Source organism: Myotis myotis, unplaced genomic scaffold (genome assembly GCF_014108235.1).
Source record: "Myotis myotis isolate mMyoMyo1 unplaced genomic scaffold, mMyoMyo1.p scaffold_m19_p_20, whole genome shotgun sequence".
NCBI classification, from domain to species: domain Eukaryota; kingdom Metazoa; phylum Chordata; class Mammalia; order Chiroptera; family Vespertilionidae; genus Myotis; species Myotis myotis.
In genome coordinates, this window is record NW_023416325.1 from 21,114,126 (window position 1) to 21,141,150 (window position 27,025).

Genomic DNA, 27,025 nt, shown 5'->3' on the forward strand with positions numbered 1-27,025 from the left:
CCGCACCAGCACCGCCTGGGGCACTTATTGAAACGCACACCCCCCTCCAGAGCTTCGAGGAATCGCCATTCCCGAGGACTCGGGCCGGGGAACCTGCATTTTCACCGCGCGGCCCTCACGGTGACGCTCAGGCGCTCAAAGGCGTGAGAGCCAGCGCACCACGGGCTCTAAGGGGCCTCTTATTTAGACTTTCCCTTTCACACGAGCCCTTTGGCTGGAGAGTGTGGAATCACCCGGAAGTGAGCAAAAATATCCCAAATCTCTAATGGAGTCACTCACCCCCGCGCAGGGAGCGCGGGCCAGAAAGTCGCGCGCGGCTGCGCCCCCTGCCGTCCCTCAGCAGCCTCGCCCGGGGCGGGGCCGGCCGGAACCGTCGACTGCGACTGCGCGCGCTGAGGCCCACAGAGACCGCCTCAGGGAGCCGGCGGCCGCGGCGATCCCGACCGGAAGCGGAAGTAAGGGTGAGCCTCGCGCCTTCCGGGCCCCAGCCGCGCCCACCCCACGGGCCCCGCCGGCTGGCGGAAGAACCGGAAGCGGAAGTTGCTAAGAGGCGGGGGGAGTGTGTCTGGTTATCTTTGCGCTCCCTGGGTTCGCGCCGTCGCTGCCCGAGCTGGGAAGGCGCGGCCGTGAAACCTCGCCAGGTTTGCTGACCCGGCTCAAACCGGATTCCCGCCCGGAACCTTAGCCCGAGAGGTGCGGTCCTCGGCGCTCCGACCCTCTCCTTGGGCCCTGTGACACCCCCGCGCCCCCGACCGCGGGAGTCCCCTGCCCCTTCCCCGGGGTGAGGCCTAGCCCTGCCCGGTGTCCCCGCAGACTCCCGCCATGGGCAACACGAGCAGCGAGCGCGCCGCGCTGGAGCGACAGGGCGGCCATAAAACGCCCCGGAGGGACAGCTCGGGGGGCGCCAAGGATGGGGACAGGCCCAAGATCCTGATGGACAGCCCCGAGGACGCCGACCTCTTCCACTCGGAGGAGATCAAGGTGAGGGGAGGTGGGGAACCGGTTCCCTTGCCCATTGAGATCCAGCCCCCGCCCCCGACACTCCCCCTCGGAAGCGGGGCGAGGGGCTCCGGCCGCCTCCGCGCGGGGAGGCCGCGGCCCCGAGGTGCCCCCTGAGCAGCCCGGCCGCCGGTGTCTAGTTTCCGACGGAGAAAGTCACCCTGAGGGGGAGGAACGCGCCGCGATCACATCGCTGAGGAGAGAGGCTCCGGGCCGGAGTGTAAATTCTGAATTAAGACCGGGAGCCGGCAGTCACAGCCCGTCTCCTCCTCTCTCAGGGATCCTGATTATGTCACTGAGAAGCCTCCCTGCCCGCAGGAAGCCTGGCCCCTGTGACAGTGGGTTTGCAGGTTGCTGTGGGTCCGGGAGATAAGGCAGAGCGCACGGGCCGCCGCAGGCCGCGTGGGTCAGCGATGGCGGCGGAGGGTCTGGACCGGCCCCGCCAGCACATTGGGTCCCGGCCCGCCCAGAGCGCGCACGGAAGGGAAACGGCTCTGGAGGCCGGGTGTGTGGAGGGGGAGTGGGGTGCCAGGCGCAGGGGGCAGCCCGCTGCCGCTCACCTGCTCGGCCCTGGTGTGAAACATGACAACAGACCAAGGCAGACCAAATGCGGGCGCCCTGCTGCAGCCTGCTTTCATTTATCAGAAAGTCTAAGGCGACTCAGACTCCCGCTACCCGCCTAGGGCCTGCTTCCAGCCGCAGGACACAGATTCCGCCGCTGAGCTGCGTGCAGTATATCCTAGAGAACAGCTCATTTCTTAAGGACAAGGCGACAAAGCAGGTCTCGGTGCAGTGAAGGTGCCTGGCCCACCCATCCCCAGCCCAATGTATTCTGTTAGCATCCACTTGTCTGTTAAGCATCGTCCATTAGGCTAATTGCCTGCCACTCATTCCAACTTTGCTCCCATTTTTTCTCAGCTGTTGGGCTGGGTGATCATGTTATTATCTTATATTCTCACTTGGATCTTCGCTATAAAGACTCTGCTTTGACTTGGCTTTCCATCCTCAGTTTGAACCTGCTTTCTGAATCTGTTGCATTCCTGGGAAGCTACGTGCAACATGAACTTTGGAATCCTGGTTTTCCAACGACCTGACGGCCCTTCCCTCAGTAATAATTTTGGCCCAAGGATGGCTATTTAAGACAGCATAAGAATGAAACTACTTTCTTCAAGAAGTATTTGTTCTGCCCTAGCCTGTTTGCTCAGTGGATAGAGCGTCGGCCCACAGACTGAAGGGTCCCGGGTTCGATTCCAGTCAAGGGCACGTACCTCGGTTGTAGGCTCGATCCCTGGCCCCGGTCAGGCGTGCAGAAGGCAACCAATCGATATGACTCTCACATCAATGTTTCTCTCTCTCTGTCTCTCCCCTCCCGTCTACTCTCTAAAAAAAAATCAATGGGAAAATATCCTTGGGTAACGATTAACAACAAAAAAAAGAGAAGTTTTTGTTCTGTTGCTATTCCAAAACTTCTAAAAGAAATGTTTAACATGAAGATGATCTGTGGAGAATGATTTAAAATAGTGTCCACAAAAAAAAAAACACAAAAAAGAAGTCATGGATTCTTTTAACTATGCGCAAATGTACCATTTTGGCTGGGGTCAGTTATCACATCCTCAGGGAAATCGTTTTCAGTCTGTTATTCTTTATCTGAAATCTTGTGAAGCTCAAAGAATGCAGGCGGCTTTTAGGACGTGCGCAGCCAGTGTGTGAAGGGAAGATGCCGTGCAGCACCCCTAACGGTCTCCCCAGCCTGCAGCGCCTGCTCTTTTAGTCTTGGCTGCTGGCTAGGAAACATGTAACAGATCCCAAACCACACATTTCCCCAGAGCCAGACGTGCTTCTTCCTCTGGAGCCTCCAGTTACACATCGTCTCCCACACCAGCAGTTCCTGTCGACCGTGGGTCTTACCTGTTTCTCCCCAGGGTCTGATGGCACTCGGTGAATGTCGTTTTTCCCTTCCCCGGAATCTGGATTTGCCAGTTTTCACGTTGACACCTCCGGAATTGTTCCTAATAAATGTTCATGTACTTCAAATCTTGCTTAATTAAGGGAGGAAAATGACCTTTATTAAGCTAGTCTTGAATTCATTGCACCTTCTTCCAAGGGAGTTTTGTCATTTCTCCTAGAATTTAATGTAGTTCTCTTTAATCACAGCAATAATGGTAGCTAATAATTTTTAAGCACTTACCATATGTCAGACACTACGCAGAGCATTTTACATGGACTTTCTCACTCAGTCTTCACAACAACCTTAGTGTTATTTTTACTGTCTCCATTTGCCAGTGGGGAGCTGACGTACTAGCCAGTTAATGAGCCTGAACGTGAACCTTGGTAGTAACAGCTGCCTCTGGAATGAGTTGTCGATATTAGGGGAGCTGTCTGTGTAGGGAGCTCACTAATGACTTCCTGTCCCTGAGTGCGCTGCTGTGTTTCCAGGCTCCCGAGAAGGAGGAATTCCTGGCCTGGCAGCATGACCTGGAAGTGAACGACAAAGCTCCTGCCCAGGCTCGGCCCACTGTCTTCCGCTGGACGGGGGGCGGCAAGGAAGTGTACTTATCTGGGTCCTTCAACAACTGGAGTAAACTTCCGCTCACACGAAGGTACTTGCCGGGGAGGGTTCACGTACTGTCTCAGCTCAGGGGTGCTCTGGTCCTGAAGGATCTCTGCTGGGGAAGAGAAGGAATGTTTTTATAATATGAATGCTGAGTGGAAGAATAATCTTAGTAATTCATAGGTTCCATTCTCACACCCACATGTCTAGGTTTAGAGCTCACGTAATTAGGAGCATTGCTTCCACTTCACATATTCAGCTGTGCGTTTGCTCAGGCAGGATTCTCGGAGAGAGAAATCGATTCCTAGTGCTGTAGAGAAAGCACCAGGCTGGGAATTTCGAGACCGGACTTGAGACCACATTGGCTGGCTAACCTGTCATTAATGCCTGAGCCTCAGCGTTCCTGTCTGTAAGAAGGGACTATTGGATCAGATGATCTCTGAGGTTCTTTCTAACTTGGATTCTCTGTGCGTTCCTTTTGTTTGAAAGGTACATGTTATGTAGCATCGTTAACAAGACCACAGTAAACTCATCAGGAACCCTAGCATGGACTTTTGTCTCAGTGTCAGTGAAAGCATCTTCCCTGGGGGTACTCCTGATGAAGCCGGGGGAGAAACCGCCCTGCGTGGCCAGGCCTTGTTATTGTCAGGGAGCCACCTACCTTTCCGGGGTGATAGTGGTGTAGGAGGGAGCTGCTGGGCACAGTGACAAGTTGCTTCAAGTCGGGAACAAAACAGGTTTTCTGAGACCTTTTTAACAGTTATGCTTCTTCAGAGAACTTTTGCCTCCTATTAAATTGCTCCCCTTCCCTGCCCCTGGCAAACTGACAGGGTAAAGCTTGGCTGCAGGCTGTTGCCGTCCTCCTTGGCATCTAGGCTGCCAGGTGTTTTGTGTGCACGTTGAGAAGGACAAATGCCTGTCAGGCGACCTTTTGAGCAAAGTGAGTTTTTAATAAAACGTTGCATCCCTGCTTCCTTGACCATTTCTAGATTAAGATCTATGTATTGAATTGCTTGAATTGGTTAAAAATGTTTATACTCCTGCAGCTGAAGTCTTGGTTTTACATGGGAAGGTTTTGTTTTGTTCTATGGCTGGCTTTGTGAGTAAGCTCAGAAGGCAGCCCACCCAGCTGAAAACCTCTGCTTCCTTTTCCTCATAGCCATAACAACTTTGTAGCCATCCTGGACCTGCCGGAAGGAGAGCATCAGTACAAGTTCTATGTGGATGGTCAGTGGACACACGACCCTTCTGAGGTACTCTCCCCCCGCCCTCCGTCCTCTGACTGCCGCACAATCCAAATGAGTCACCTTCCCTTCTAGGCTCTTGCCAGGTCCCTTTGTCCTGCCGGTAAAAGTCCCTGTGTGTGGCTGAGCTAGATAAGTGCTAATTGTCAGACTTTTGGCATACTTGACCAAGAGGAGCAGGTTGGCTAGACAAGAGCTGAGCCCTTCCAGCCAAGAATTCTAAATCCTCTAAGAATAACCCCAGAGGTCTTCCCCGTTATGATTTCTGCCTGTCTGTCTCTTCCCAGCCAGTAGTAACCAGCCAGCTTGGCACAGTTAACAACATCATTCAAGTGAAGAAAACTGACTTTGAAGTGTTTGATGCTTTAATGGTGGATTCCCAAAAGTGCTCCGATGTGTCTGGTATGAACACAGTTCTTTTATACCACGTGTGTGTAGGTGGGGGCTGGACAGCATAGAAATCCTCTGTTTCCCTCTCCTCTCTCTCTCTTGAGTCAAGCTGCCCAATCGGGTGGATGTTTGCAGCTCCCTAAAGAGCCACATAATGAATTCCTAACTCTTTGGGGTCAGGTGGCTGAAATCAGCCCCGAGGAAGCAGTCAGTCATTTTGGGGGCAGATCTCCAGGATTCAGTAGGTCTGTTGGCCACAGAGATCAGAGAATTGAAACAGAATCAAAAGGCCTGGGAGCCTGGCCGTGGGTCAGTGATGAGCCAGCGCCAGGGAAGCCTGTCAGCCCCCGCTGCTCACAACCCACTCAGGGTGCCTGGAGAGTTTCCGCCTGACACGCGGTAAACAGGCACCTCCGTGACCTTGGCCATCACCGTGTGGCACATTAGCACCTTGTTGGGCAAGGAGGCTCACCACAGGAAACAGGCTGCACAGCACAGCCTGCTAAGGACAGTCTCGGGAAACGTTCCCGTCTTTCACGAGTCATGCAGTCATAGCCCTTTCAGTAAATTGCTTTCCGTCCAAACCCACAGGAAGGAACTACCTGGAAACGTAAGTGCAGTTCAGCGGGAAGGGTGTGTTGTCACCTACAGTGTCAACAGCAGCTGCACTGCAGCCTTTAAACAATTCCTGAACCCCCTGGGAGACCATGGAAGAAAATGGCTTCAGTTCAGTTTATAGGATGATTCCTCATTGCCTCCTGGTTCGACCTGGAGGTTCTGCCACCAGGGCCTTGTTCTTATCGGCTGGAAGCCACGGTGGTAAATGATCGTGGTGGGCTTGCCTGGCCAAGAGGCCAGGTGGTGGTGCGTAGGAATCAGAAATCCGGACATCGAATTCTCTCTGGCTAGCTACCAAGTCTTTTAGAGAAAACATTTATTTCTTTTCCAGAGAGGTGGAAATTGGGGGATGGAGGAAATGCCCAAATATCCCCTACTTACTGATAAGTGTAATTTTGGGCCATGCACTGAGGCTTTTAGTCACGTTTCCCAGCCTAGATCACCTGGGACAGAAACTGACACCCCCCCCCCCTCCCCCCGCTGCAGGTAACCCACTGCAGGCTCTCTGTAGACTTCTCAGGCTCTCTTAACATCTGTATTGGCTCCCAATGGCTTGATTTTCTGCACTTACTGCTTTTCTTGTTTTCTGCTGTGAGCTGTTCAGGTCATGGGAAGGGAGCCTTTCCCTAGAAAGTGTGGCAAGGACGTTGGCAGAGCTGGACCCTGTTTATTCCAGACAGCCCACGGGTCAGGCAACCAGCCCCATCCCAGATGTCCTGAGTAACAGTTCAGTCCTCCCAGCTGAGTGAGCTGCTTCTAACTTTGTGAAATACTGTGCTTCTAGAAGCTTCTTAATGTCTATATAATCGAGACACTCAAGCACGAGTTTGAAAGGAACCTGAAAGTGGTAGAGTCAAGTGCCTTTGGAGATCGGTTTTCCAATTTTGTTTTGATTTGCATTGTGCCGGTACCTCATATAACCTGTATAAACAGGCTGCTTTATCTTCTGTTTTATTCTGGCTGGCGGTGCTCCCAACTCAGGCTAAGCCACTTAAGCCTCACTTGGTGCCTGGAGCTTCTTTGCGGTATTGGCCGGTGCAGCCCACAGCGAGGAGCATGTCCCTCCTGTTAGGTCACGGCGACAGCTTCCGTGATAGTCTGACCAGACTCACCACCTCTGCCACAGTGCTGACTCCTGCAAAGGATCTAAGTTCACGACTGAATTTTATCCAGTCATAGAATTCGGAAAGGTTTTCTCATTGCCTCTGCTCTTCACCCCTGGGGCCTGTATATTCTGCAAGAGAATATACGTCTGTATTGAGGGAACAGTGCCGTGAGTTAAGTGAGACTGCTCCTACCTCCTCATTTTCAAAGTAAGTGCCTGTCACCATCTCCCAACAGAGCTGTCCAGTTCCCCGCCAGGACCCTACCACCAGGAGCCCTACGTCTCAAAACCAGAGGAACGGTTTAAAGCACCACCCATTCTCCCCCCACATCTGCTCCAGGTCATTCTGAACAAGGACACGGGCATCTCTGTGAGTGCACAGGCGTCTGCCTGGACCGTCCTCCACGGTCATGTTCAACCGCCCCCTCTCTGTCCACCTCTTGCGGAGCTGCTGCCGAAAAAGCTCAGTGTCGCCCCTCAGTGTTAATGGCCGGGTCCACCTCTGCCGTGGGAACGGGCTACTGGCAAGACCTTCTCCAGTGTGGGTGCTGCCTCCCCATCCAACAAGCCTTTCGGGGCTTTCCTTGCATTTTACTCCTTTCAAATTTTATGACAAAAATACATAAACCAGCCCTTCTCAGTCAGCTGCATGATGGGATTCCTCCTTTAGCCCCAGTGCTTTCAGAAACTGCTCTTAGATCAGCATCTGGGTGTCTGGGCAACACATTCCCTCTGAGGTCGCTGTCACAGAAGGAAGTGCGGGTCCTCCTGGGCCCTGGAGAACACACCGTCACTCCCTCGTAGCTTATTGTCCAGTTGGTTGAACCCAAATCGCCCAGTTTTCTGCTCGGATTCTTGGAGAGGCTAGATGTTCTCCAGCTTTATTCAAGCCACCATCTCCAAGGCACCCGTTTATAAGGTGGAAAGCGCACCTTATAGGAGCTGCGTACGGACAGGAGCTGAAGGACACGTGTGCAGGCGTGCCCTACACTGGCTACACTTTTACCCAGGGACCCACCACTCGGGGCAGAGAATGCCTAAGCACACGCTCACCTGACAGCTGAGCCGACTTTTGCCCTACACCTTCCTCGTTGGAATGAGCATTTATAAAATTGGAGAGGGGTACATTGGAAAAAGAAATCCAGATTTCTGGTTTCTCAAAAAATTGGAGGGTGTGGCAGCATTAGTGCCAGTCCTGAGAGCTTTGTGGAGCAAGAGTGCCCCTCCTCCCCCAGTGACCCCTGTCATTCTCCAGGCGCCCACTGCCCGGGAGTGTCTGGTATCGATTGTATCCTCCTGCTTTCTCTAAAAGTGCACCCATTGGACAGCTCTGTCTTCTGCCCCTCCAACAAGAGGACAGGGCCGTGGGCCACATTTTGTAGAGGCCAAGGCAAAGCTGAGCAGAGACCCCAGGGAGCCCAGCAGCACATGGGGGCTCCCCTTGGTTGGAGAATGAAGCATGACCCCCTCGCCTCACCTGGCGCCTTGGACAGCCCTTTCGCTGCCTTAGAAAGACGGGCCCTGAGCAGCTGCTCCCTTTCCTTGGCTCCCCAGGGCTATGATATAAAGTGGGGAGTCTTCCCGATTCCCAGATCGTAAATGCTCACCTCACGTCTGCTTCTGTTCCTCACAGTGTGATCCGGCTTTGCTTCCTGAGCCCAACCACGTCATGTTGAACCACCTTTATGCGCTGTCTATCAAGGTAATGATGTGTTTGTTGCTATTAGGGCTGTGTTCTCAAAGTGTGCTCTGCGCCCCCTAGAACTAAACTACCTGGAGTTCTTGGCTAAGGGGAGCTCCCAGGACCTGATGCAGACCCTCACTCCAGTCCTGCAGGCGGCCCAGGAACCTTTCGATGAAGCCCCCCTGGTGATGCTCTTGCACTCTATGAACTGTGAGTCCTGATCATTTGTCATTTCCACCCTTTCTCAGGACGGAGTGATGGTGCTCAGCGCGACCCACCGGTACAAGAAGAAGTATGTCACCACCTTGTTATACAAGCCTATATGAGGAGCTGCGGGCAGTGGTGGGCCCGGAACACGGGCACCACCAGGCTACACACACACATGCTTCCCACTGGAGGGAAGGGACTGTAAATTCCCCATTTCATGCTCTGTAAGACATTTCATACCTGCCCTAGTCCTGCTTGAAGGTCAGTTCCGGGCACAGCAGCTCCTGGCACGCCTGCCTCCGTCTGTCATGGCCCTCTCAACACCCAGTGGCTGAGAATGGAGTCGAGGACAGAAGGCCCACAGCCCCACCACAGGGCACAAGGACGGGTGCAGTTCTAAATACACATCCACCAAACCGGTTGTGGAGGTTTTCTTAAGCCAAAAAACAAACACTAGCTACTTTGGTAGCAAATATCTGGGAAGCAGGAATAAGGCCACACAAAATTTGATTGTATGTGTGTCTTTAAGGCCTGGCTCTGGCGCTAACAGTGTTGGTGCTGCCCGGCCTCTGCAGTCAAAGCAATATTGTCTCCCGTTCTCTGCTCCAGGGAGGTGTCATTTCTATAGCAATTAGCACCTGTCTGATTTCAGGTGAAGTTCTACAGTTGTTACACTTACGTGCACTAAGTTTTGTTGTGTGTGTTTTTTTAACCAGAAATGGCTGATGTACAGCCTTAGGGTAATTTTCTAATCACCCAGCTAGAATGTAGATCATGTGAACAAACTGCTCAGCAATAATCTGTTCTCAGAACAGACTTCGAAAACCGCTGCCGGGTTTCTCCATTAAGCTGGATGATCCTCAGGACTGGCCACTGTTAGCGGCACGGTCGTCCAGCTTTTTATTCTCATCGTAATGAGGTGACAGTGTTACCATGAAAGCCTATGCCACCTGCTCAGGACCTCTGTCCCTACCTAGAAGGCTGTCGCAGTTCTTGTTGTTGCTTATCTGCAAAGAAATTAGAACTCGACAGCAGTCTTCTAGATTTGTGTTGGGATGACATCCTTTGGACCAAAACGAACCTCTTATGCTGGGCTTGGCTTCCAGGGAGATGCCGCAAATGTTCCCATTAGTGCAGGCTCCTGTCCCCAAGTCAGCGGAAGCTGTCATGGTCTGTGTTCATGCTGGGAGATGGAGGAACAGAACTCCTGGCTTCCAGTACCTGTTCCATAAACCCGAGTCCGGGTTAAAATAACCCTTTTTTGTTACTGTTTCAAAACACTGAGTTACTGTCACCTTGACGTACAGGTTTCAATAAAGCGTTCATTCAGCGCCATGCTTTTTAATCGTTTTCATGTCCTGTGGCCCACAGGTGAGGCCCATTCCCTGGCCACACCCATTCCACACACAGTTTGAAAGGCTATTAAGGACCCTGGTGACTTAAAGTCCCTTTGAACAGCTGAGTCACAAGGGGAAGCTGAGGAGAGGTAGCTGCCAACGTTCCTGGCTTAGGCAGGGAGGTGGTATCCCAGGTCACAGATACTGCTTCCTGTTGCTCATCATCGAGCACCGTGAGGGAGCCTGGGGCCATGACACCTGCTTGGAAGCCACCAGGACAACCTGGAGTCAGACCTGTTCTTGCCAGCTAACGGGCTCTGTCCTCCCAAAAAGAGGGAAGGTTACGGGTATCCCTTTCATGGGCCTTTCTTCCCAGGTATCGGGGAGCCGCTGGGGCATCTGGCCCACCTACGGTGGGGAGTGGCTGGATAACTAGCCATCTCACCCTGAAGGCCCAGCTCTGGCCAGAGTGACTCGGTTGGTTGTCCCAAGGCCCGAGAGGGTGCTGGTTCAATTCCCAGTCAGGGCACATGCCTGGGTTGTAGGCTCGACCCCTAGTAGGGGGCGAGCAGCCAATGTTTCTCCCTCTTTCTCTAAAATTAATAAAAGCCCGAGTTGGAAAATGCAGCCTATAAATTGGCTCTACCCACAAATTTCAGAAGCAGCCACGCTGGAAATGCAATGCAAAAGGATTTGAAGCCAGTAAGCCCGGTCATTGTCCTGCGCAGCCCAGGGCCCATGGGCACCCGGCAGAGATGCCTGTGAGGGAGCACAGGCCCCAACCACAGAGCAGCACGCGGTGTCCGCACTCGCCACAGCTGCTTGTGTACTTAAACGACTTCATTTCCTTTAAAAAGGAAGTCCCCTGTGGTCCAGAAGATTGCTCAGACCCAAGTGAAAAACTTTATACCCAAAAAAAACCAACTTTATACCCAAGAGGTAATAGGGATTGTTCCACGGATGTGGAAGAGGAGACCCTGCTCTGTCCAAATCACGGGCAAAGCTACATGTGCCCTGCGGTGCCCCATGACCCGGGACTGTTGCTCGGGTAGCATACCCTTGCGGGTGAGGACTGGGGACATTGGCTAAAGCTTAAGTTGCTTATGAATGTAGAGGTACTTTTCCCTCTGGGAGTTTATATGCAAATGAGTATGTGGAGGCAAAGGTAAGGTCCTTAAATTACAAATGTAAAGTGATATTGCAGGGTAAATAGAACCATAGATCAACACATTGAAACCAGAGACCAAAGGACCCAGGCAAGGGCATTTCCTCCCCTCCCCTGGGAAGTCAACAGCGCCCCAAGACCAGGTCAAACAAAGCCTGACATCGCCCTGGAGTCCGCCGGTCCCCCAGCATCCCCTCCCAGGGTGTGGACACAACTGAGATTAGGAATGTCCAGTTCAGTTGCTGACTAGCTAGGTGACCTTGGGCAAACCCACATGACCTTTTTCAGTCTGACTTATCCCCCTGAACAAATGAGAGGGCTTGGACTAGCACTAGATAGTCCCTGAAGCTCATTTCATTTCCCAATGGGAGCCACAAAGCTTTTACAACAGGCATGGAATGTGGGCACAAACAGGAAGTTAAGAAAAAGTGCCAGCACATCAGGCTCAATTAGGAGACCTCCATGACTCCCAAGGCCACGCCTGAAACCAGGTCAAAGTGATCCGTCCACGGCTGAGGTCAGAGACTCCACCATCACAGAAAAGAACAAACTTTCTGAGTCTGCTCAGTTCTGAGACCTGACCCTCCACCAATGTTTACAAATGCTTTGAATTAATTTGTGAAGACTGAAGGCTATGGACCACTCATGTCTCCTAGCTTCTGAGTAGTCCCTCCCTAGCGGCTCTCTTGATCAGCAAATTGGTGGAGAAAGGAAACTAGAGCCACCTGCCCTGGAACGCAATAGTAATTGTCTTCAGGAGAAAACAGGAAGTTAGGATCATGCATGTATTTCCTCTAAAACCCAAATCACTCCAACTAATTATAAAAGGATCCACAAGGGCCCTCCTAAGAGTCATTCCTGCTGTGAAGCAGACCTTAGACTGGATTCTAAAAGCTGGAGCAGCCAGAGTCCCATCTCGGGCCCAGCCCTGTCCCTGGGTTGAACCCCGCCTGCAGCCCTGCCAGCAGGGTCACCTCCCACAACCACCTGTTTTTTTGTCCTAAATACAGCTAAAGGGCCTTTGCCTGGATAGGCTGCCAGCCTTCCCACTCCTTCCTACTCTCCTGGAGTGAATGCACCCATCTCATCTGGAAAACTCAACAGCAAGTGAGAATAAGAGACAGCCCCAGCTGCACATCCCCAGAGTCAACTTATTTTCCCTCTGTGGTTTCCTGAAAGACAGCCTGAGTGGTGTCTAGAATAGTAAAGTCATTTTCAAGGTTCTTTCCTCTACCCTAACAACCCCTTCTGGGCAAACAGAGCTCCATTAATCATTGATGGACTGAGAGCCATGATCAACGCTGCACTGTATTTCCTGCCCCCACCCTCCCAGCTTTGGGAAAAAAAAGTTTCAACATTTGACTAGGCAAGGGATAAACTTTTTCTCCTGTGAACAGTGTGCCTAGAGCCTGCCTTAGACATAATATTTAAATTACCATGAAAGGAAAGCTTCTCAGCCTTGGTACTGTGGACACTGTGGGCCTGATTATGCTTTGGGGGTGGGGAGCTGTCCTGGGCCTTGTAGGACTTTTAGCAGCATTCCTGGCCTCTACCCTCTAGGCGACAACCAAAAAGGTCTCCAGACCTTGTCAAGTATCCTCAGTGGAGGGGAGCAGTCATGCCTAGTTTAGAACCCCTGGAAGAGGCCCCTTTAACTGTTGTATTATGAGATTGAAAGCTTAGCTAGTCCCACCCCTGTGGGTCTAGCTTTAATGCTTTAGCCAGTGGTTCTCAACCTTCCTAATGCCGTGACCCTTTAGTACAGTTCCTCATGTTGTGGTGACCCCCAACCATAAAATTATTTTCGTTGCTACTTCATAACTGTAATTTTGCTACTGTTATGAATCGTAATGTAAATATCTGATATGCAGGATGTATTTAGGCGACCCCTGTGAAAGGGTCTGTTCGACCTCCAAAGGGGTCGCGACCCACAGGTTGAGAACCGCTGCTTTAGACTTAAACCTGTGTGAATGTTTTCTAAAGCAAACCCAATTCTGAAGACCAGCTGGCTGTTCAGTCCTATTAAGCAAATCATCCCTTTTTGGCCTGAGTCTCCAAATCCTAGTTTCATGGTTATTAAATTTGCTATGCAGTCGCCTCTTTAATCTTGTGAGAATTAAATTGCAAGAGTAGAAACGTGATGTCTAATTTTGTGCTTCAGACCCAGGAGGCTGGTGCGGCTGAGTAATTGGTCGGCTGTTTCTTTGAAGTCACTCCTTAGGGTGCAAAGAGCCTTTCTGATGCGTTCCTTTAGGGAAAGGCGGTTTCCTTGCGCTTGTCAAGTATCCTGGGGCTGACAGAACCCTCAGGACAATAACTGAAAGGCTGGTTGGTCCTTAGTGGATTTTTTCTAATATTATAAGGAAAGAAAGGTTTCAGCATTTCCCTGGTTCATCTTCGGAAGTATTTTCATTCCTGCAGCTGTGACCTTAGGCAGATTTTTATCCCCAGCAGTAAAACAGAGAAGAGGAACAGAATTGCAACTACGGTTCCTGTCACAGGCCTTGTGAGATACGACCCTGTAGGTCAGACTTCAACTGTGGTCAGGTGACTTCATTGGAAAATAAAAATCGAACAGCAACAGGAACCATGAGGAAATCAACAATTGCCAAAAGTGATGATTTTGTCTGGGTCAGGCATTTTTACTAAGAAAATATTTTAAAAATTATAGAAAAAAATTCCTTGTAGACTATAAAACTTCATCCAGTTAAAAACAGAAATATTTACATTTGAAATTACCTGATCTGAACTCCTCCCTCCAAGGAAATTTACCTCTTTAAATCCCTGTGGCCTTCTAAGGACGAGAGAAATTTTAAGGTGGCTTGTTGTCCCAACGGGCTGCATCCTAGGGGAGCTGGGTAATCCTTCCGGGAGGAATCCTTCGAAATGGCCTGCTTGGTGAGCTCACGCCTTCCAGTCCTGCAACCCTATAAAACCACCTTAACAACCACTTCATGGCTCCCTGGAAGTGCTGACCACATTGACAATGCCACGCTTTTGGAAGAGAATGTCGCCAGTCTAGAGCTCTGTGTGCTCCCACCCGCCCAGAGGAACAGCCTCGTGGAAAGGAGGGAGGCCCACGCCGTGATGACAGGCCTGGGCCGGCACTGGCCATCCTTAGGGTTTCATGGTCTCGCTCAAGAAATGAGAGGAGGTCACTGCACTAGAGCACACATTTCCGATCGTTGCTTTATTTCATTATGGTTCAACAGCAAAGCTCATTCCTCTCAGGTGGATCTTCAATTGTTCCCTCCTCGTTCTGAATAAAAAAGGTAATGAAGAAAAAGCCTGTACTTTTGGAGACCTAGCATCTTATTTATGCTAAGAAGCTTTTGACCGCAATTTCGTGTTACAATATTTCCTGCTGGCATCTTGGTGGTCACACGGAGCTGCCCACCCTCCAGTGAAGATGGCTGTCCACAACTGCCACCGTTGAAACCAAAAGTAAGTGTTGAAAAATGCACCTTTTACAATAAAAAAGTAGAAACCAATTCAATTTCCTTTTTTTTTTTTTACGAATATAAAGTTTCTTGTAAATATGTACAGTCTGTGGAGCTACTTCTAGAGCAGGAAGCATTTCACACATGGGACACACGATATACACGCCGGGGCTCTGGAGGCCCGTCTCTCATGGAGATCCTAAATGAGATGCCAAGACTGAAAGACTCGTTTGCAGTGACCTTTCCAAATGCTGTGGACCAAGAGACAAAACTTCAGCAAACATTCAGTCGGGTCTGCCCCGGGGGAGGGAAGGGATGCAGTACGACCCCAAAGACTCAAAGCGACACACAGAACACGACAGCATGACACTGGCCAAGGGTGCGACAACAGGGAGGGTCTTGGGCGTTTCAGAGGAGAAAGCACTTAGGTTAAGAGACGAGCAGGAAGGAGCCGGGACTCGGGCCAGGCTGCAATCTGGAAAGGGTCTGAACTGTGGACACCTGGGTTGAAACACGGTCACGTTCACCTGCTGCGGTGGGAACAGGCTACCTGTCGGCCTACCTAGGATTGCCTGGTGGTGGGAGGCGTGCCTAAGAGAACACGAAGCGAGATGCCTTGTGGGAGATTAAAGGCAGAAATAAGGCCGCTAGTTAGCTTGCCAACTGCAAAGCCTCTAGGTTAGTTCTTTACCAGTTGCCAGGAATTTACCGGCCGCCAGAGGGTAGAAACAGGTGGGCCTCACTGCACCTAAGGAGGGCTTCTGGCCCCTGCAGAGGTGGGAGCTGAGCTGCGGCTGCCTCTTCCTGGTCTTAGTCTAGCCCTAGGGAAAGGCTCGTTGGGAAGTCACAGTTTTGTGGGGTAGAACCGTGCTGGGTTTGTGTGAATAGTCATCCACGTGGATCGGCAGGAAGCGTGACCGTGTGAGGTGGTGGTTTGCTGAAATCCTTCTCTGGTCGTAAGGCTTGAGCGTTTGGTTTTTGTTGGTTCAGTGCTACAGACCGCAGCTTCTGTGGCCAGTGAGCTGGCAAGTGGTCAGAGGGTCTCGATTTGTGGGAGCTATGGGCGGTCCAGGACATTGCAGAGCAGCCAGGTCGGGGGCAGCACATGCAGCGAACAGCCATGCAGAACTCCCGGACGGGTCTCTTCCATCCCAGGGCGGGAACAGTGTGCCATCGCAGACATGAGGTGGGTGCCCCCAGTCCCCTCCCAGGCCCATGGGTGCTGGGCTCAGAGCAAATCTATTGCATGCTTTCCTGGCCAAAGCTACATGAAGCGGGACAGCAGGCTGGGGAGATGACGCTGAGGGGCGGGGAGGGAAAGCTTCTCGAGGTCCCTTGGCCCCAAGTCACTGCCTCCAGCCGAGGCCGATGACCTCCATACATTCTCAGCTGGTGGGAGGGGTAGTTGTCAAGGCCATAAAAGGCAATGAGAACAGTAAACATTTGGCTAAGATGTCGCCCTGGGTGAAACAGGGCCTTTTGCCAGGAAGGGCGAGGATGAGAATGGGCCTATGTGAGTGCAGGAAGTTAGCCAACTGGCGGGGACTCTTCTACGATACGTTTCAGTAGCAAAGACCTGATGTGTGATCTAGCTAAAAATGACTACAACAGGAAATACATTGCTATTCAAATCTAGTAAGAATTCTGTTGTCTTAAAAAAAAAAAAAAAAAGGAAAAAAACTTAGAAAAAACACACAAACAAAAAACAACCAACCCTAGGATCTTAAAGTAGCTATTAATTAGGATTCTAACCACATTGTAGTTAGTGCCGGGTTGGTTTCCTTTGATGAACTGGTACAGGCTAGAGCTAGATACAAAAGTTTATGAATGCTTGGAAAGAGTAACAAAGTGCAAAGGGGATGACTGCAGGACGGTGCCGGCAGCTCCCAGGAGCCTCAGCCCCGCACTCCTAGCAGGGTGTCCGTGCCGAGGTGGGTCTGGGTCCAGCCGTGCCACGGGGGGCTGGGATCCCCTTCAGCAGTGTTCCATCGTGTGTTCGGTGTTTTCCTGCAGATTATGATGAGGAGTTGGCTTTTCTGACTGAGGATTATACTGAAGACTGGTCCCAGACCTACGAGCAAAAGGAGGAGCGGTTTTAGCCACCAGAGGCCAGAAATTGCTGTGCTCTTTGCATAATCCTAACAGGAAGTTTGCAGCACCTGGTTCCCCTCTCAGCGGTTAATGCTGAGTGCTGGGCAGGGTGGCACCAACTAGCAGAGCCAACCTTCAAAGCTTGGAGTCCATCAGGGACTGAAATTCACTAAAAAGTCTCAAAGGCTATGAGTATTTCTACTGTTACACACACACACACACACCATCTTATGGAGCCATCGCATTTAGATGGCTTTTCCCCTCTCCGTCCTGGCAGGGGTGCGACGGTGACCGGCATTAGAAGAAAAATGCGATCTAGAAAGTCAGCTTCAGTGACGGAAGATTCAAATTCTTCTAGAAGCAGCCACTGCGACCAGTGTCAGGGCAGCCTTCCTGACAATGCTGATGTATGTGTACATGCGCATGTGTGCTTGGGCAGGTAAGGCGCAGAACGCTTTGTGTAGGAAGCCGTGTGTGTGAGAAGGGAGAATGCACACACACCTGCTTACATGCATACTCTCTCTAGAAACTGCCAGCACCTGTTGCCTCTGCGGGAGGGAAAGACCCTGTGTGGCAGCTATCGCGTTGCTGGGGCACACGCACACACACTATCCTTTGCGTAGGAAGTCTCTTGTGAAGTCAAGGACCTTTCCTTCCTAACCTCGTGTGCTCACCAAGCCCGAGTTCCTTCTCACAACAGAGGCCGGAGGGGGCTCAGCCCCCGCTCACTCCTCTGGCCTCCGGAGGGTGCCTCACCTTGTTGACCTGGGACAAGGGCGTCCTCACGGCTCCCGCGGGAAGCCGGCCCCTGCTGCTGTCTTCAAACAGCCTCCCAGGGGACCGCTCCCTCCGCGTGCTGAGCATGCGGCCTGGGGACTTCTCCCGCTCCAGGGGGCGGCCAGGAGACTTGTCCCTGCGCAGCTCGGTCCGCCCCTCTCGGTAGCGGTGGGGTGTGCTTGGCTCTCGCGGGTGGCTGGGGCCTTCGGGTGGCGCCGGGCTGGAGGCCACACGCTTGGTGATGTGCTCGTTGTACGTTGGCGGGCCTCGCTTGTTGGGGCTGCTGGCAACAGGAGAGGGAGGGGGAGCTGAGGAGCCACACCCCAAAGGGGCAGAATCCTGTGAGAACCCTCCGTCCCCCAGCTCACCACTGACCCTGAGAAAAGGGTCCCACCTGGAGTTCTCCAGGCTCTTGGTCTGTTTGACTTGGGTGGGGAGGGCAGGGAAGAGCGCGCAGATGGCGACAAAAGAAAGTCAAGCTTCCGCTCTAGGAGCAGGCTTTTGTTTACTGGGCACCTACTGTGCCAGGCCCTGTGCTCAGCTCCTACTGTGCTTAGATCATCACAACAGCACAAGCTGGGAACAGGCAGGCCCACACTGTACAGACAGGAAATGGAGACCAGGCGGGCTGGTGGCTGGCCTGGGCTAGTGAACGACGGACTGGGACTCAGCTCAGGTCAGTTTGATGTCATAATCCCCAACCTCTATCCTTCGACCTAGTCTTTTCCAGAGCTGCGGAGGCACGGGAGGACGGCACGCGGAGGGTGAGCCTGCTGAAAGGCCCTCGATGCGGGGAGCAGTTTGGAGAAAGCCTGTTTCCTCCCTGTCGGCTGCCATTGCTGTCCCCCTCCTGGGCTGGTGTTCAGTCCCCTCTCCCTCCAGGTAGCTTTCTAAGGAGGCAACCCAATGCTGATGTGAGAGGTGTAGGGATCGGGCCTGACATAAGTAGGAAACCAAGCAGGGCAGATAAAAACAGTGTAGCTGCTCATAAAATGTCCCTGACCCCAAAGGGTGATGGTTAATAACCAATCAGGTGAAAATACTGAGGCCCCCCTCCCAGCCCCCCAAAAAGAAACAAAATACTGGGGCCTTTTTGTACAATAAGCTAACCCTGTACCCAGCACTGCCTGGGTATTTCATGACGATTTCTGCACACATGTCCCTAACCACCTCTGAAGCAAAAGCAAGAAACAGAACTGACATGCGGCCTCCAAATCAATTCCTTCCCACCCTCATGAGCAGAAAAAGATCTGGGTCCTCATTATCTGAGCATGATTAGTGCTGGGAGAAGGCAACCCACCTAAAATGAGACCATTTTATAGTGAATCCACTTGGAGACATATTTTCATTGATTGGGGCTTTATCTTCAAAAGTAAAAGGAGAAATCAGGAAAATAAATTTATTTTATCCTTGATATTTTAAAAATCTAAATTACATGCTAATTCTAAAAATGAACCAAGTATGAATCTCATACTGATTTATTTTTTTTTAATATATATATTTTATTGATTTTTTACAGAGAGGAAGGGAGAGGGATAGAGAGCTAGAAACATCGATGAGAGAGAAACATCGATCAGCTGCCTCCTGCACACCCCTCACTGGGGACGTGCCCGCAACCAAGGTACATGCCCTTGACTGGAATCGAACCTGGGACCTTTCAGTCTGCAGGCCGATGCTCTATCCACTGAGCCAAACCAGTCAGGGCTCATACTGATTTATTTTGCTGTAACTTTCTCAGCAAAATTATATGCTCGAAAAATAATTAAAAATTATATGCTAACATGTTACATGACATCCTTTACATAGATGCTAGCTTTTGCAGTAAAACATAAGGACATCTCTTCGAAAATATCTGAGAATGTCACTGGTTTTTCCAAAGGCCTATTGTAATCCTTGAAATTTAAATCCTTCTCATTGGGACAGTTTATCATTTTATCAAATTTGTTGATTTTCTTTCTTCAATTATTGGTCTAACTTTACCAGAACCTCTTTTGTCAATGCCCAGAATTGAAAGCAACTGAGCAAAAAGATACTGGTCCCTGGGGGAGAAAGACTAGAGCAAGCTGAGATGCCTGCTGGTATAGGTGAAGTTTTACTGGAACTCAGCCACGCCCATCTGGTGAGGCACTGTCTGTGGCTCTTCCACACGACAGCCGAGTATGGAGACAGACCCTATGGCCCACAAAGCGGAAAGATTTACTATCTGGACTTTTACAGAAAAAGTTTGCCAATTCCTGCTCCACCGTGAAACAGAGAGGTTGGTGAGCGGAGACTGTTTCATAAGCAGTCGGTTCGTTGTGCAGTTTCATGTCATTCTCTTACTTCCCGGTGCAACTCTAACTGTGCAGACCCAGATACCAAATGCTCAGAAAGCCAGACCTCCCTGCGTTGAGCATGCAGCCACAGAACAGAGTAACTCGGATTTCAACAGCTTGAAACCAAGTTTATATTCATCTCTAGTTACGTGGCTTTAAGATATGGCAGACAAATAAAATGAACCCCAAGCAGGAGAATTATATTAAGTCTGTTTGTAACGGATGAGAAATTATAAAATGTGTCCACAGGGGCCCATCAAAAAGTGAGAGGGAGGTTACTGCCCAGGGGAAGAGAGATGGCTCAAGGAAGGCCACTCGGGATGTCGGCTTAGATTAATGGGACAAGAGAAAATACCCATCATTCTAGGCCGAGTGGGCAAGCTTCCATCTCCATATGCACTAATAACCAATGATCTTCCCCGTCAATTTTATGCTTCTTGCAAAAGTTGCACTTCCTGCTCTGCTAACCGGCCAGGGCGATGTGCTGACCTGCGGAGCAGCTGTGGGTTTGGACTGAGCGCCAGGCCCAGAGCTGGTCTTGTCGTGTTGCTTACACGTTGGGGGAAATTCAGTTTGTTAAATGTTTCATGTAACTGCTGTCCAGTTTTGCCAAGCTGTGTAGTGACTTTCAAATTCTGGTTTTCACAACCTGGAGACCAGACTGTTGCTTTCACATGATGTGCGTAGTGTCTCATGACTGAAGTTTGCTTTGTTTTATAGGGTCTGTACGCCTTGTATTTTCCAACAGCTATTTTGTAAACAGATGATGTATTTCTCCATTGAAAACACAATTTAAACAAAGCCACAACAACCAGCACTCTTCCCCCCCAATTTCAGACTTTTACCTTCTAAGCTGCCTAACGCAGTCCCCAGCTAAAGGCCATGTAGAAGCCAAGAGGCAACTAAAGACTACCAGCTGGTTTTGCACGTGCCTGGCAACAGCACGACTTCTGCCCGTGTTCACAGAAACTGGAGCCGCTTTCGACTACAGGAAAAGCAGCTCCCTCAGAGACACCACACAGTCCCAGAAGGACGGTGCCTGGCCCTGAACTAGTGAGGCGATGGAGAAAAGATCTAATTACAGTACTTTGATCTGTTCTTGACATGATGTAGGAACTCTTTAAATAAAGCCTAGATAAATAAAATAAAAACCGCTTAAATAAAATCTAAAATTTCCAAGGGAGGACTTGAGCAGCCACTCTTGAGGCAGGGACAGGCCAAGAGTGAGGAGCCGCTGGTTATTCAGCCAGTCCTGGGATTAAAACCACACCGACCGAACGTTTCTGACTGACTCTTATATTTCAGCAAAAGAGAGAGACAGGGTATTAAATAGCCTGCAGTATTAAATTAATGACTCTCCCAAGACCTGAGCATTTTGTGGTATCAGAGGTGTTTCCTCCACAGTCCGAGAGTCCCTTCAGATTAGAAAGCGTCTTCTTCATCTATGCACCCAGCCCGGACATCGTGTCTGGCACATGGTAGGGGGTCCACATAACTCTCTGTAGACATGTGGGGTTGTAAACCAGTCCAAACATTAAATCCTAGATAAGTAAATATCCCCTGGGTTAAATCCTCGCAGCCCTTTCTGTGGACCAAGGGCTTGAACTTTACACGTCTCATGCCTCCGCATCGCCCTGGAGCTGGCTAGCCCTCCGCGGCAGGACAAGGCCAGGCCCACTTCCACACGTGCTGTGGGACAACAGGTCTCTGCCTCCACAGAGGAAAACGCAGCAACATCTACGAAAATGACAAGTGCACAGCCGCTGCTAGGAATTTACCCTCCAGGTAGATTCCTAAGATGCAGAGTAACAAAATGACATAGGCACCGCCATTTGCTACAGCAACAGACGGGGAACAATCCAATACCCAATGGGAAAGGAGCAGTCAAATAAGCCGAACGTCATGGGGAGGAATGCTGTGTAGGCATCAAAAAGAAGGAAGAAATACTCCTTACACTGACACGGAACGCGCTCTGAAATGTGAAGGTCTGCGGGCATGCACCGCGTGCGGCCGCCTGTCTTAAAAGGAAGGGGCAGAGCGAGGCCCTCCAGAAACCTGTTCCTTCATACAAGCAGCAAGAACACCAACAAACACCGTCAAAATCAACTTCCCAGAACTCTGGAAATTAACCAAAGGCTTGCAAGAGCGTCTATGTAAGAAAAACAGCTGAATTTCAGTAAGAACAAGCTTTGTGACACTTTAACTTGACCTGCTCCCCCGGCTTTCTTCCCAGATCCGCAGTCAGTCGTGTTGAAAGCAGCAGCCTCGTAACCACAGGAGCCGGGGAAGCCAGCAGAGCAGCTGCCACCAGAGGGAGCTGGCGGGACTGACGCGCCCCAGAAACCTGTCACCAGCTGACCTGTCTGGTTCCTCCTGGGAAAGGACCCTTCTCAGGCTGGTTTCTATTTGCCCTGGCTTAGTGCTCCCTATCCCAGGGAACATCCTATCCCAGGGAACGTCAGTGCCAGCCGTAGTAAGAATCAGTCTGGGAGAGTCACTACATAAACAGCAGCAAGCCCAAGGAGGGGACCAGATTTTCCGCCACCACATTCTATTATCTGAGAGGCATGTTTTCAACAAAATAATTATGACATACAAAGACAGAGGGACGTATAGATAGGACTTCATTTCTTCTGGGAAATCTTCCCTGACCCCCAAGTCCAGGCTGGGGGCCCTCCTCTGAGCTCCACGGTAGCTCACACAACCCCGAAGGCAGCCTCAGCCTTCTAGGCTGTGCCGGAATGGCCTGAGTGCATGTGTCTCTCCCCTGGGACTTCACGGGGGCGGGGGGTGGGGGGAGATGCATCTGGTTTATTCACCTCTAACCCTCCCACGACCGCCCAACGAGCCCGGAAGGATATCTGCTAAAGCAATGAGTGCATAATGCACGTCCACCCAAACAGAGCCACGGAGACACCCTCCAGAGAAAGGCCTGCCGTTTCCTCCTGCCTGTGCTCAGGGGCATTTGAGCAGTCTCCTGCCATTACCGTGACTGTGTCATGTCAAGGCTGCAGAGCTCAAAGAAATGAGTGGCTTGAGCTTCAATACCAGGGAACCTCCAGCCAGTGTAGCAAGACTTCCTTCTGCTTTGTAGAAAGCGCTGACCCCTGCAATGAGAAGAGGAGGGGCACGGTACCTGCGGGAGGTGGAGGGACCCCGGTGGTGGTCAGTGCCAGACTCCTTCACGAGGTTTCCTTTGCAGCAAATGATCCTCAGTTTATCCTGGTATGAGGACGCCAGGTATATCGCTCCCGAGGAAATTGCAGGGCCCAGGTAGCGTGGGTTTGGGATTTCCAAATACGCTCGGGCAGGGGTCCTGCAGAGAAGAGAAGAGTAGCAGTGCAGGTTAGCGCCACTGCTAGACAGGAAAGGAAGCAACAAGCGCCTGGCCCCACACCCACCCCAACCCTGAGCCCCCAGAGCCTGGGGCCAGTGCTTACCCCAGAGAGGAGCGTGCCTGGATCTCAATCACTTCTAGTGAGTTGAAGTGGGTCACAAACAGATAGGGTTCTCTGTAGGCTGTGGGGCCGCCACGGAGGAAGAGCGAGAAGAAAGGGTTAAAAGAAAGAAAATCAAAACCAGCCTGCAGTGCACCCTTGGGCCTAGCAATCCCACCTAAGCACAGTGAGGCATGATCGAGGGTGTTCACTGCCATGTCGTCAGAGCAGAAGATGGGAACCAACTCAAGGGTACATGCGAGGGGATCAGGTACATACAATGTGGCACAGCTGTGGAATTCTGCACACACAGCTGTGGAATTCTGCACACACAGCTGCAGAAATGCAAGAACCTCTCCAGTACTGATATTGGGGGGGGGGGGGGACGCGCTGAGGTGTGTAGTTTTACTTAGTGCATAAAGCAAGGTTCAGAATAATGTGTCAAGTGTGCTACTGTAATGATAAAAAAGGGGGACATAAGAATGTATTTTCTCTCTGCATTTGCATAAAGCCCTAGAAAGATAAGAAACTCAAAACTTTTTTCTCTTGAGGGAGTGGGCATAGAGAGTTTGGAAGATGGGTAATATGGATGAAACTTTTCATTGTACACGTCAAAATTTTTTGATTATGTGCATTTTGAAAAAATTAAATAAAAAAAGACTGGTTTCATAGGTAATTAGATATTTCTGGTCCTAATACTATATATCACAGTGTCACTGAAACTCTAAAGATGACCGGAGATCCTTTCTGTCTTAAAGGGAAAAGGAGGTCATCCCTCCTATTCCTGTGGTCCCTGTGCTTGGGTATTAGACTTCTAGTCACGCCTCCGGTGCTGAGGTGCGGGGGAGTCTCCTGGCCGTGAATCGGGGCTGGCCCTGTGGCCTGCTTTAACCAGTGGAACGCGGTGGAAGCGAGGCCTGAGCTCCCGCTTCTGCCCACAGGGAGAGGAGCCGAGGCCTCCAGCCACCAGCCCAGCCGGGCTCCCACCAATTGCTGCCATGTTGGTGAGGCCACTGTGGACTTTCTAGTTGTCCTGTGACCCGGCTGACACCATAGGAAACAGAACTATCCAGGCAACCACAGAATCATGGGCCATAAGTTGTGTTAAGTCACTAGGTTCTGAAACTTGATATACAGCAATAGATCATCGAAAAAGCCTTGAAGGGCATTTCAGCTGCGATGGTAATTCCCAACATTCACAGGGACAAGCAAGTTCATCCTTGTATGTGTGTGTGATCACGCAGATAGTCCCACATTTAGAACTTAGGAGCAGAGGATACCATTCGACAAGTGCATACAAATTAGTACAAGATTTCATCACAGTGCTACTTACACTTACAACAAGAATGGCCAGGACCTGAGTGCTTTGCCCAATTAGAGCTGATAATAGTGACATGTGATAATAGTGACATGGGGTACTCTGCTGCCTTTGAAATGATGTAAGTAAACTCAGGGAACGGTCTGCTTCTTATCATGAGACCCTAACAAATACTTCGCAAGGCCAGTGGGTTTGGCTGATGCAATTCTTTATCAAGCCGTAGACTCTCTGCCCTGAGCACTGACTCGGGGGATGACTACATGTGGCACTTGGTGTCCAATGGAATCCACGAACACAGTGCTTGGGCCAAAATGAATTCCACCCACAATTCTTTCCCAGGACACCAGCTGCTGGCGAGAGGAGCCCTCCACACCTTGCCTCACTCACCGAAGGCCAAAGGTAAGCGACTCCACTTGAGATCGTCTGTGCGGCTACGTCTCCCGTAAGAATCCACAAACACCCCAAATTCTGCAAGGAGTCAGAGCCCGGGCATCAGCATAGCTGAGGCAGACACACACTCTGACGGAAGAAGGAGGAATCGAGCCCAGGGGACCACTGGCCAGATTTCACCAGATGGTTAAAACCTAAGGACCCTGCTAAGCCTGATCTATTAGAAAACGAGGGTTCAAGTGAAAGGAGGAGAGAGAGGAAAGGAAAAGGGAGGAGGGTTGGGGAAAGGAGGGCAGGGAGGAAAGGGAGAAACAGAGACCCAGAGACAGGAAGGGAGAGAAGAAAGACCCAGAGATTTGGAAAGAACAAAGAAGAGACACATCAAGAGGAAAGAAAAGGGAAAGACAAAAACGTAAGGACGGGGAGAGAGGTGAGGACAGAGAAGGAAAGGACTGCCTGACTTTCGGACAGAATGGAGTAGGGGAGCGCCCTGGTGGGGACAGGACGGGCATCCCGAGAGGCCTTGGTGGCAGCTGGAAGGAGTTCTCTGCACCCCAGCAGGACCCGCCTTGCCCCAGAGTCCCCTGACAATCGCAGCTCTGGGGGACCCGGTCTGGGTCTGCTGGTGCCAGCAGCCCTCAGAACAGCAGCGAGCGGCAGCCCCGACTCACCGTGGAAGCAGAGCAGGTACTCCTCCCGCTGCCCTGCACTGTTCACCTGCATTATCGAGACAGGGAAACTGTGGGAAGAGGAGGCAAACACAGCAGGCGCCAAGGAATGGTCGTTCTTATCCAGGAATTCTGAAAAGGCAGGCGAGAAGCGGGGCTTCAGGAAGGGGCTGGAGCTGGTGGCAAGGCCAGAGCAGTGTGTGGGCTGGGAGGACTGGGGCCCTACCCTCAAGCGTGTACTGCTTCATGTCAATTTCGTAGAATTTATTGGTTCCGATGAGGATACTGTAGTTGGTGAAGTGGATACAGCTGCAGGGCTCTGAGGTCTCTATCTCCTGAGACAGAGGGCAAGAGGAGAATGTGAGTGTCCCCAGCCCAGGTAGCGACACCGCCAGTTCTCCTATTTCCGCCTCAGGCATCAGTGAGCCTTGCAGAGGGACTGCTGCCACCAGACTTGTTCAAGCTATGGATTATGCACAGCACATTCAATCTTTTCACGTCCCTTTGCTATCTCTGAATTCTTTGCAACCCCAATCTAAGGAAATAAGGCCAAATACAGCCAAATAAAAGGGCAGAAACACCAGTTCAATGAAAAGGTAGCATTCAAAAAGAGAGTTTTAAAAATACAACGTTCTTATCAGAGGAAAAAGCCGGGAAAAGTACCCCAACTATTAACAGTGGTGGCTGGAGGGAGTGCTTTCAGCTTCCTTCTGTCTTCGAGTTCTACGTTTCTATTTTGAACCTGTATCACCTACATAATTGTTATCTTCATCACTGTCGTCATCTGTCCGAATTATTTGCTTCCTCATTACTTCTGCTTGCTTTCAGGCCAATCCTTATGGCCCAGCGACCCAGACATGCTTATTCGAAATGGTGGCCAGGAATTAGGAAGAAGCAATGATTTCTGAGAATTCTCCTGAAGCTAACGGTTCAAACCCAAATCAGCACTGTCATGACCACTAACTATTCACTGACCACCTACTACGTGGAAGGAAACTTTTAGGCAACGTGACAAAGTGAAATGGTTGGAAAAATCCAAGTTCAGTTTTGGTTTCGACTCTGTCACTTAGCAAGGCCAGCCTCTATCCATCGTCCTACCTGAAACTGGGGATTGCCACACCTGCTTCTCAGAATCACTGTGAAACATGTTTATAAAGTAGCCAGCTCAGTCCCTGGTACCAGAAGGTGCTCAATAAAAAGCCACCCTAAACTAACAACAGCCCATGCAGGGTGGACAGGTCCTCCAAGGAACGAGCCTGGTTTATTCACCTTCCTTTCACTTTTGAGAC

General features: G+C 51.0%; 2 protein-coding genes across 10 annotated transcripts in view; one reads left to right on the forward strand and one right to left on the reverse strand.

Annotated features, from left to right (window-relative positions):
• The first annotated feature begins 536 nt into the window (after positions 1–536).
• PRKAB1 (protein kinase AMP-activated non-catalytic subunit beta 1) lies at positions 537–10,133 on the forward strand. Of its 2 annotated transcripts, XM_036353442.1 has the most exons (8): positions 537–693; positions 814–981; positions 3,436–3,599; positions 4,710–4,803; positions 5,082–5,196; positions 7,144–7,277; positions 8,541–8,609; positions 8,840–10,133. In XM_036353442.1, exons 2-8 carry the CDS (start codon positions 823–825, stop codon positions 8,915–8,917), a joined length of 813 nt encoding a protein of 270 aa, XP_036209335.1. In that variant the 5' UTR covers positions 537–693; positions 814–822; the 3' UTR covers positions 8,918–10,133. The 2 variants fall into 2 exon arrangements, with proteins under 2 accessions (XP_036209335.1, XP_036209334.1); XM_036353441.1 differs by having other exon boundaries at positions 543–981.
• Positions 10,134–15,882: 5,749 nt separating this feature from the next.
• CIT (citron rho-interacting serine/threonine kinase) overlaps positions 15,883–27,025 on the reverse strand; it is a 167,737-nt gene continuing 156,594 nt past the window's right edge. For 7 of the 8 annotated variants that reach the window (XM_036353436.1, XM_036353435.1, XM_036353434.1 and 4 more), the window contains 7 exons: positions 25,963–26,071; positions 25,740–25,868; positions 25,066–25,146; positions 23,364–23,442; positions 23,060–23,239; positions 17,588–17,891; positions 15,883–16,811 (listed from right to left, as the gene is read on the reverse strand). In XM_036353436.1, coding sequence (XP_036209329.1) covers positions 16,788–16,811; positions 17,588–17,891; positions 23,060–23,239; positions 23,364–23,442; positions 25,066–25,146; positions 25,740–25,868; positions 25,963–26,071 — 906 coding nt within the window. In that variant the 3' untranslated portion in view covers positions 15,883–16,787. The remainder of the gene's footprint in view (positions 16,812–17,587; positions 17,892–23,059; positions 23,240–23,363; positions 23,443–25,065; positions 25,147–25,739; positions 25,869–25,962; positions 26,072–27,025) is intronic. The other variant, XM_036353433.1, reaches the window with a different exon arrangement.

What these genes read in the sequence shown, in the direction of transcription:
- PRKAB1 (XM_036353442.1), top strand. Translation starts at nt 823, where the DNA reads ATGGGCAACACGAGCAGCGAGCGCGCCGCGCTGGAGCGACAGGGCGGC. An exon ending in TCCACTCGGAGGAGATCAAG is followed by an intron (nt 982 to 3,435) that starts GTGAGGGGAGGT and finishes CTGTGTTTCCAG; the next exon opens with GCTCCCGAGAAGGAGGAATT. An exon ending in AAACTTCCGCTCACACGAAG is followed by an intron (nt 3,600 to 4,709) that starts GTACTTGCCGGG and finishes TTTTCCTCATAG; the next exon opens with CCATAACAACTTTGTAGCCA.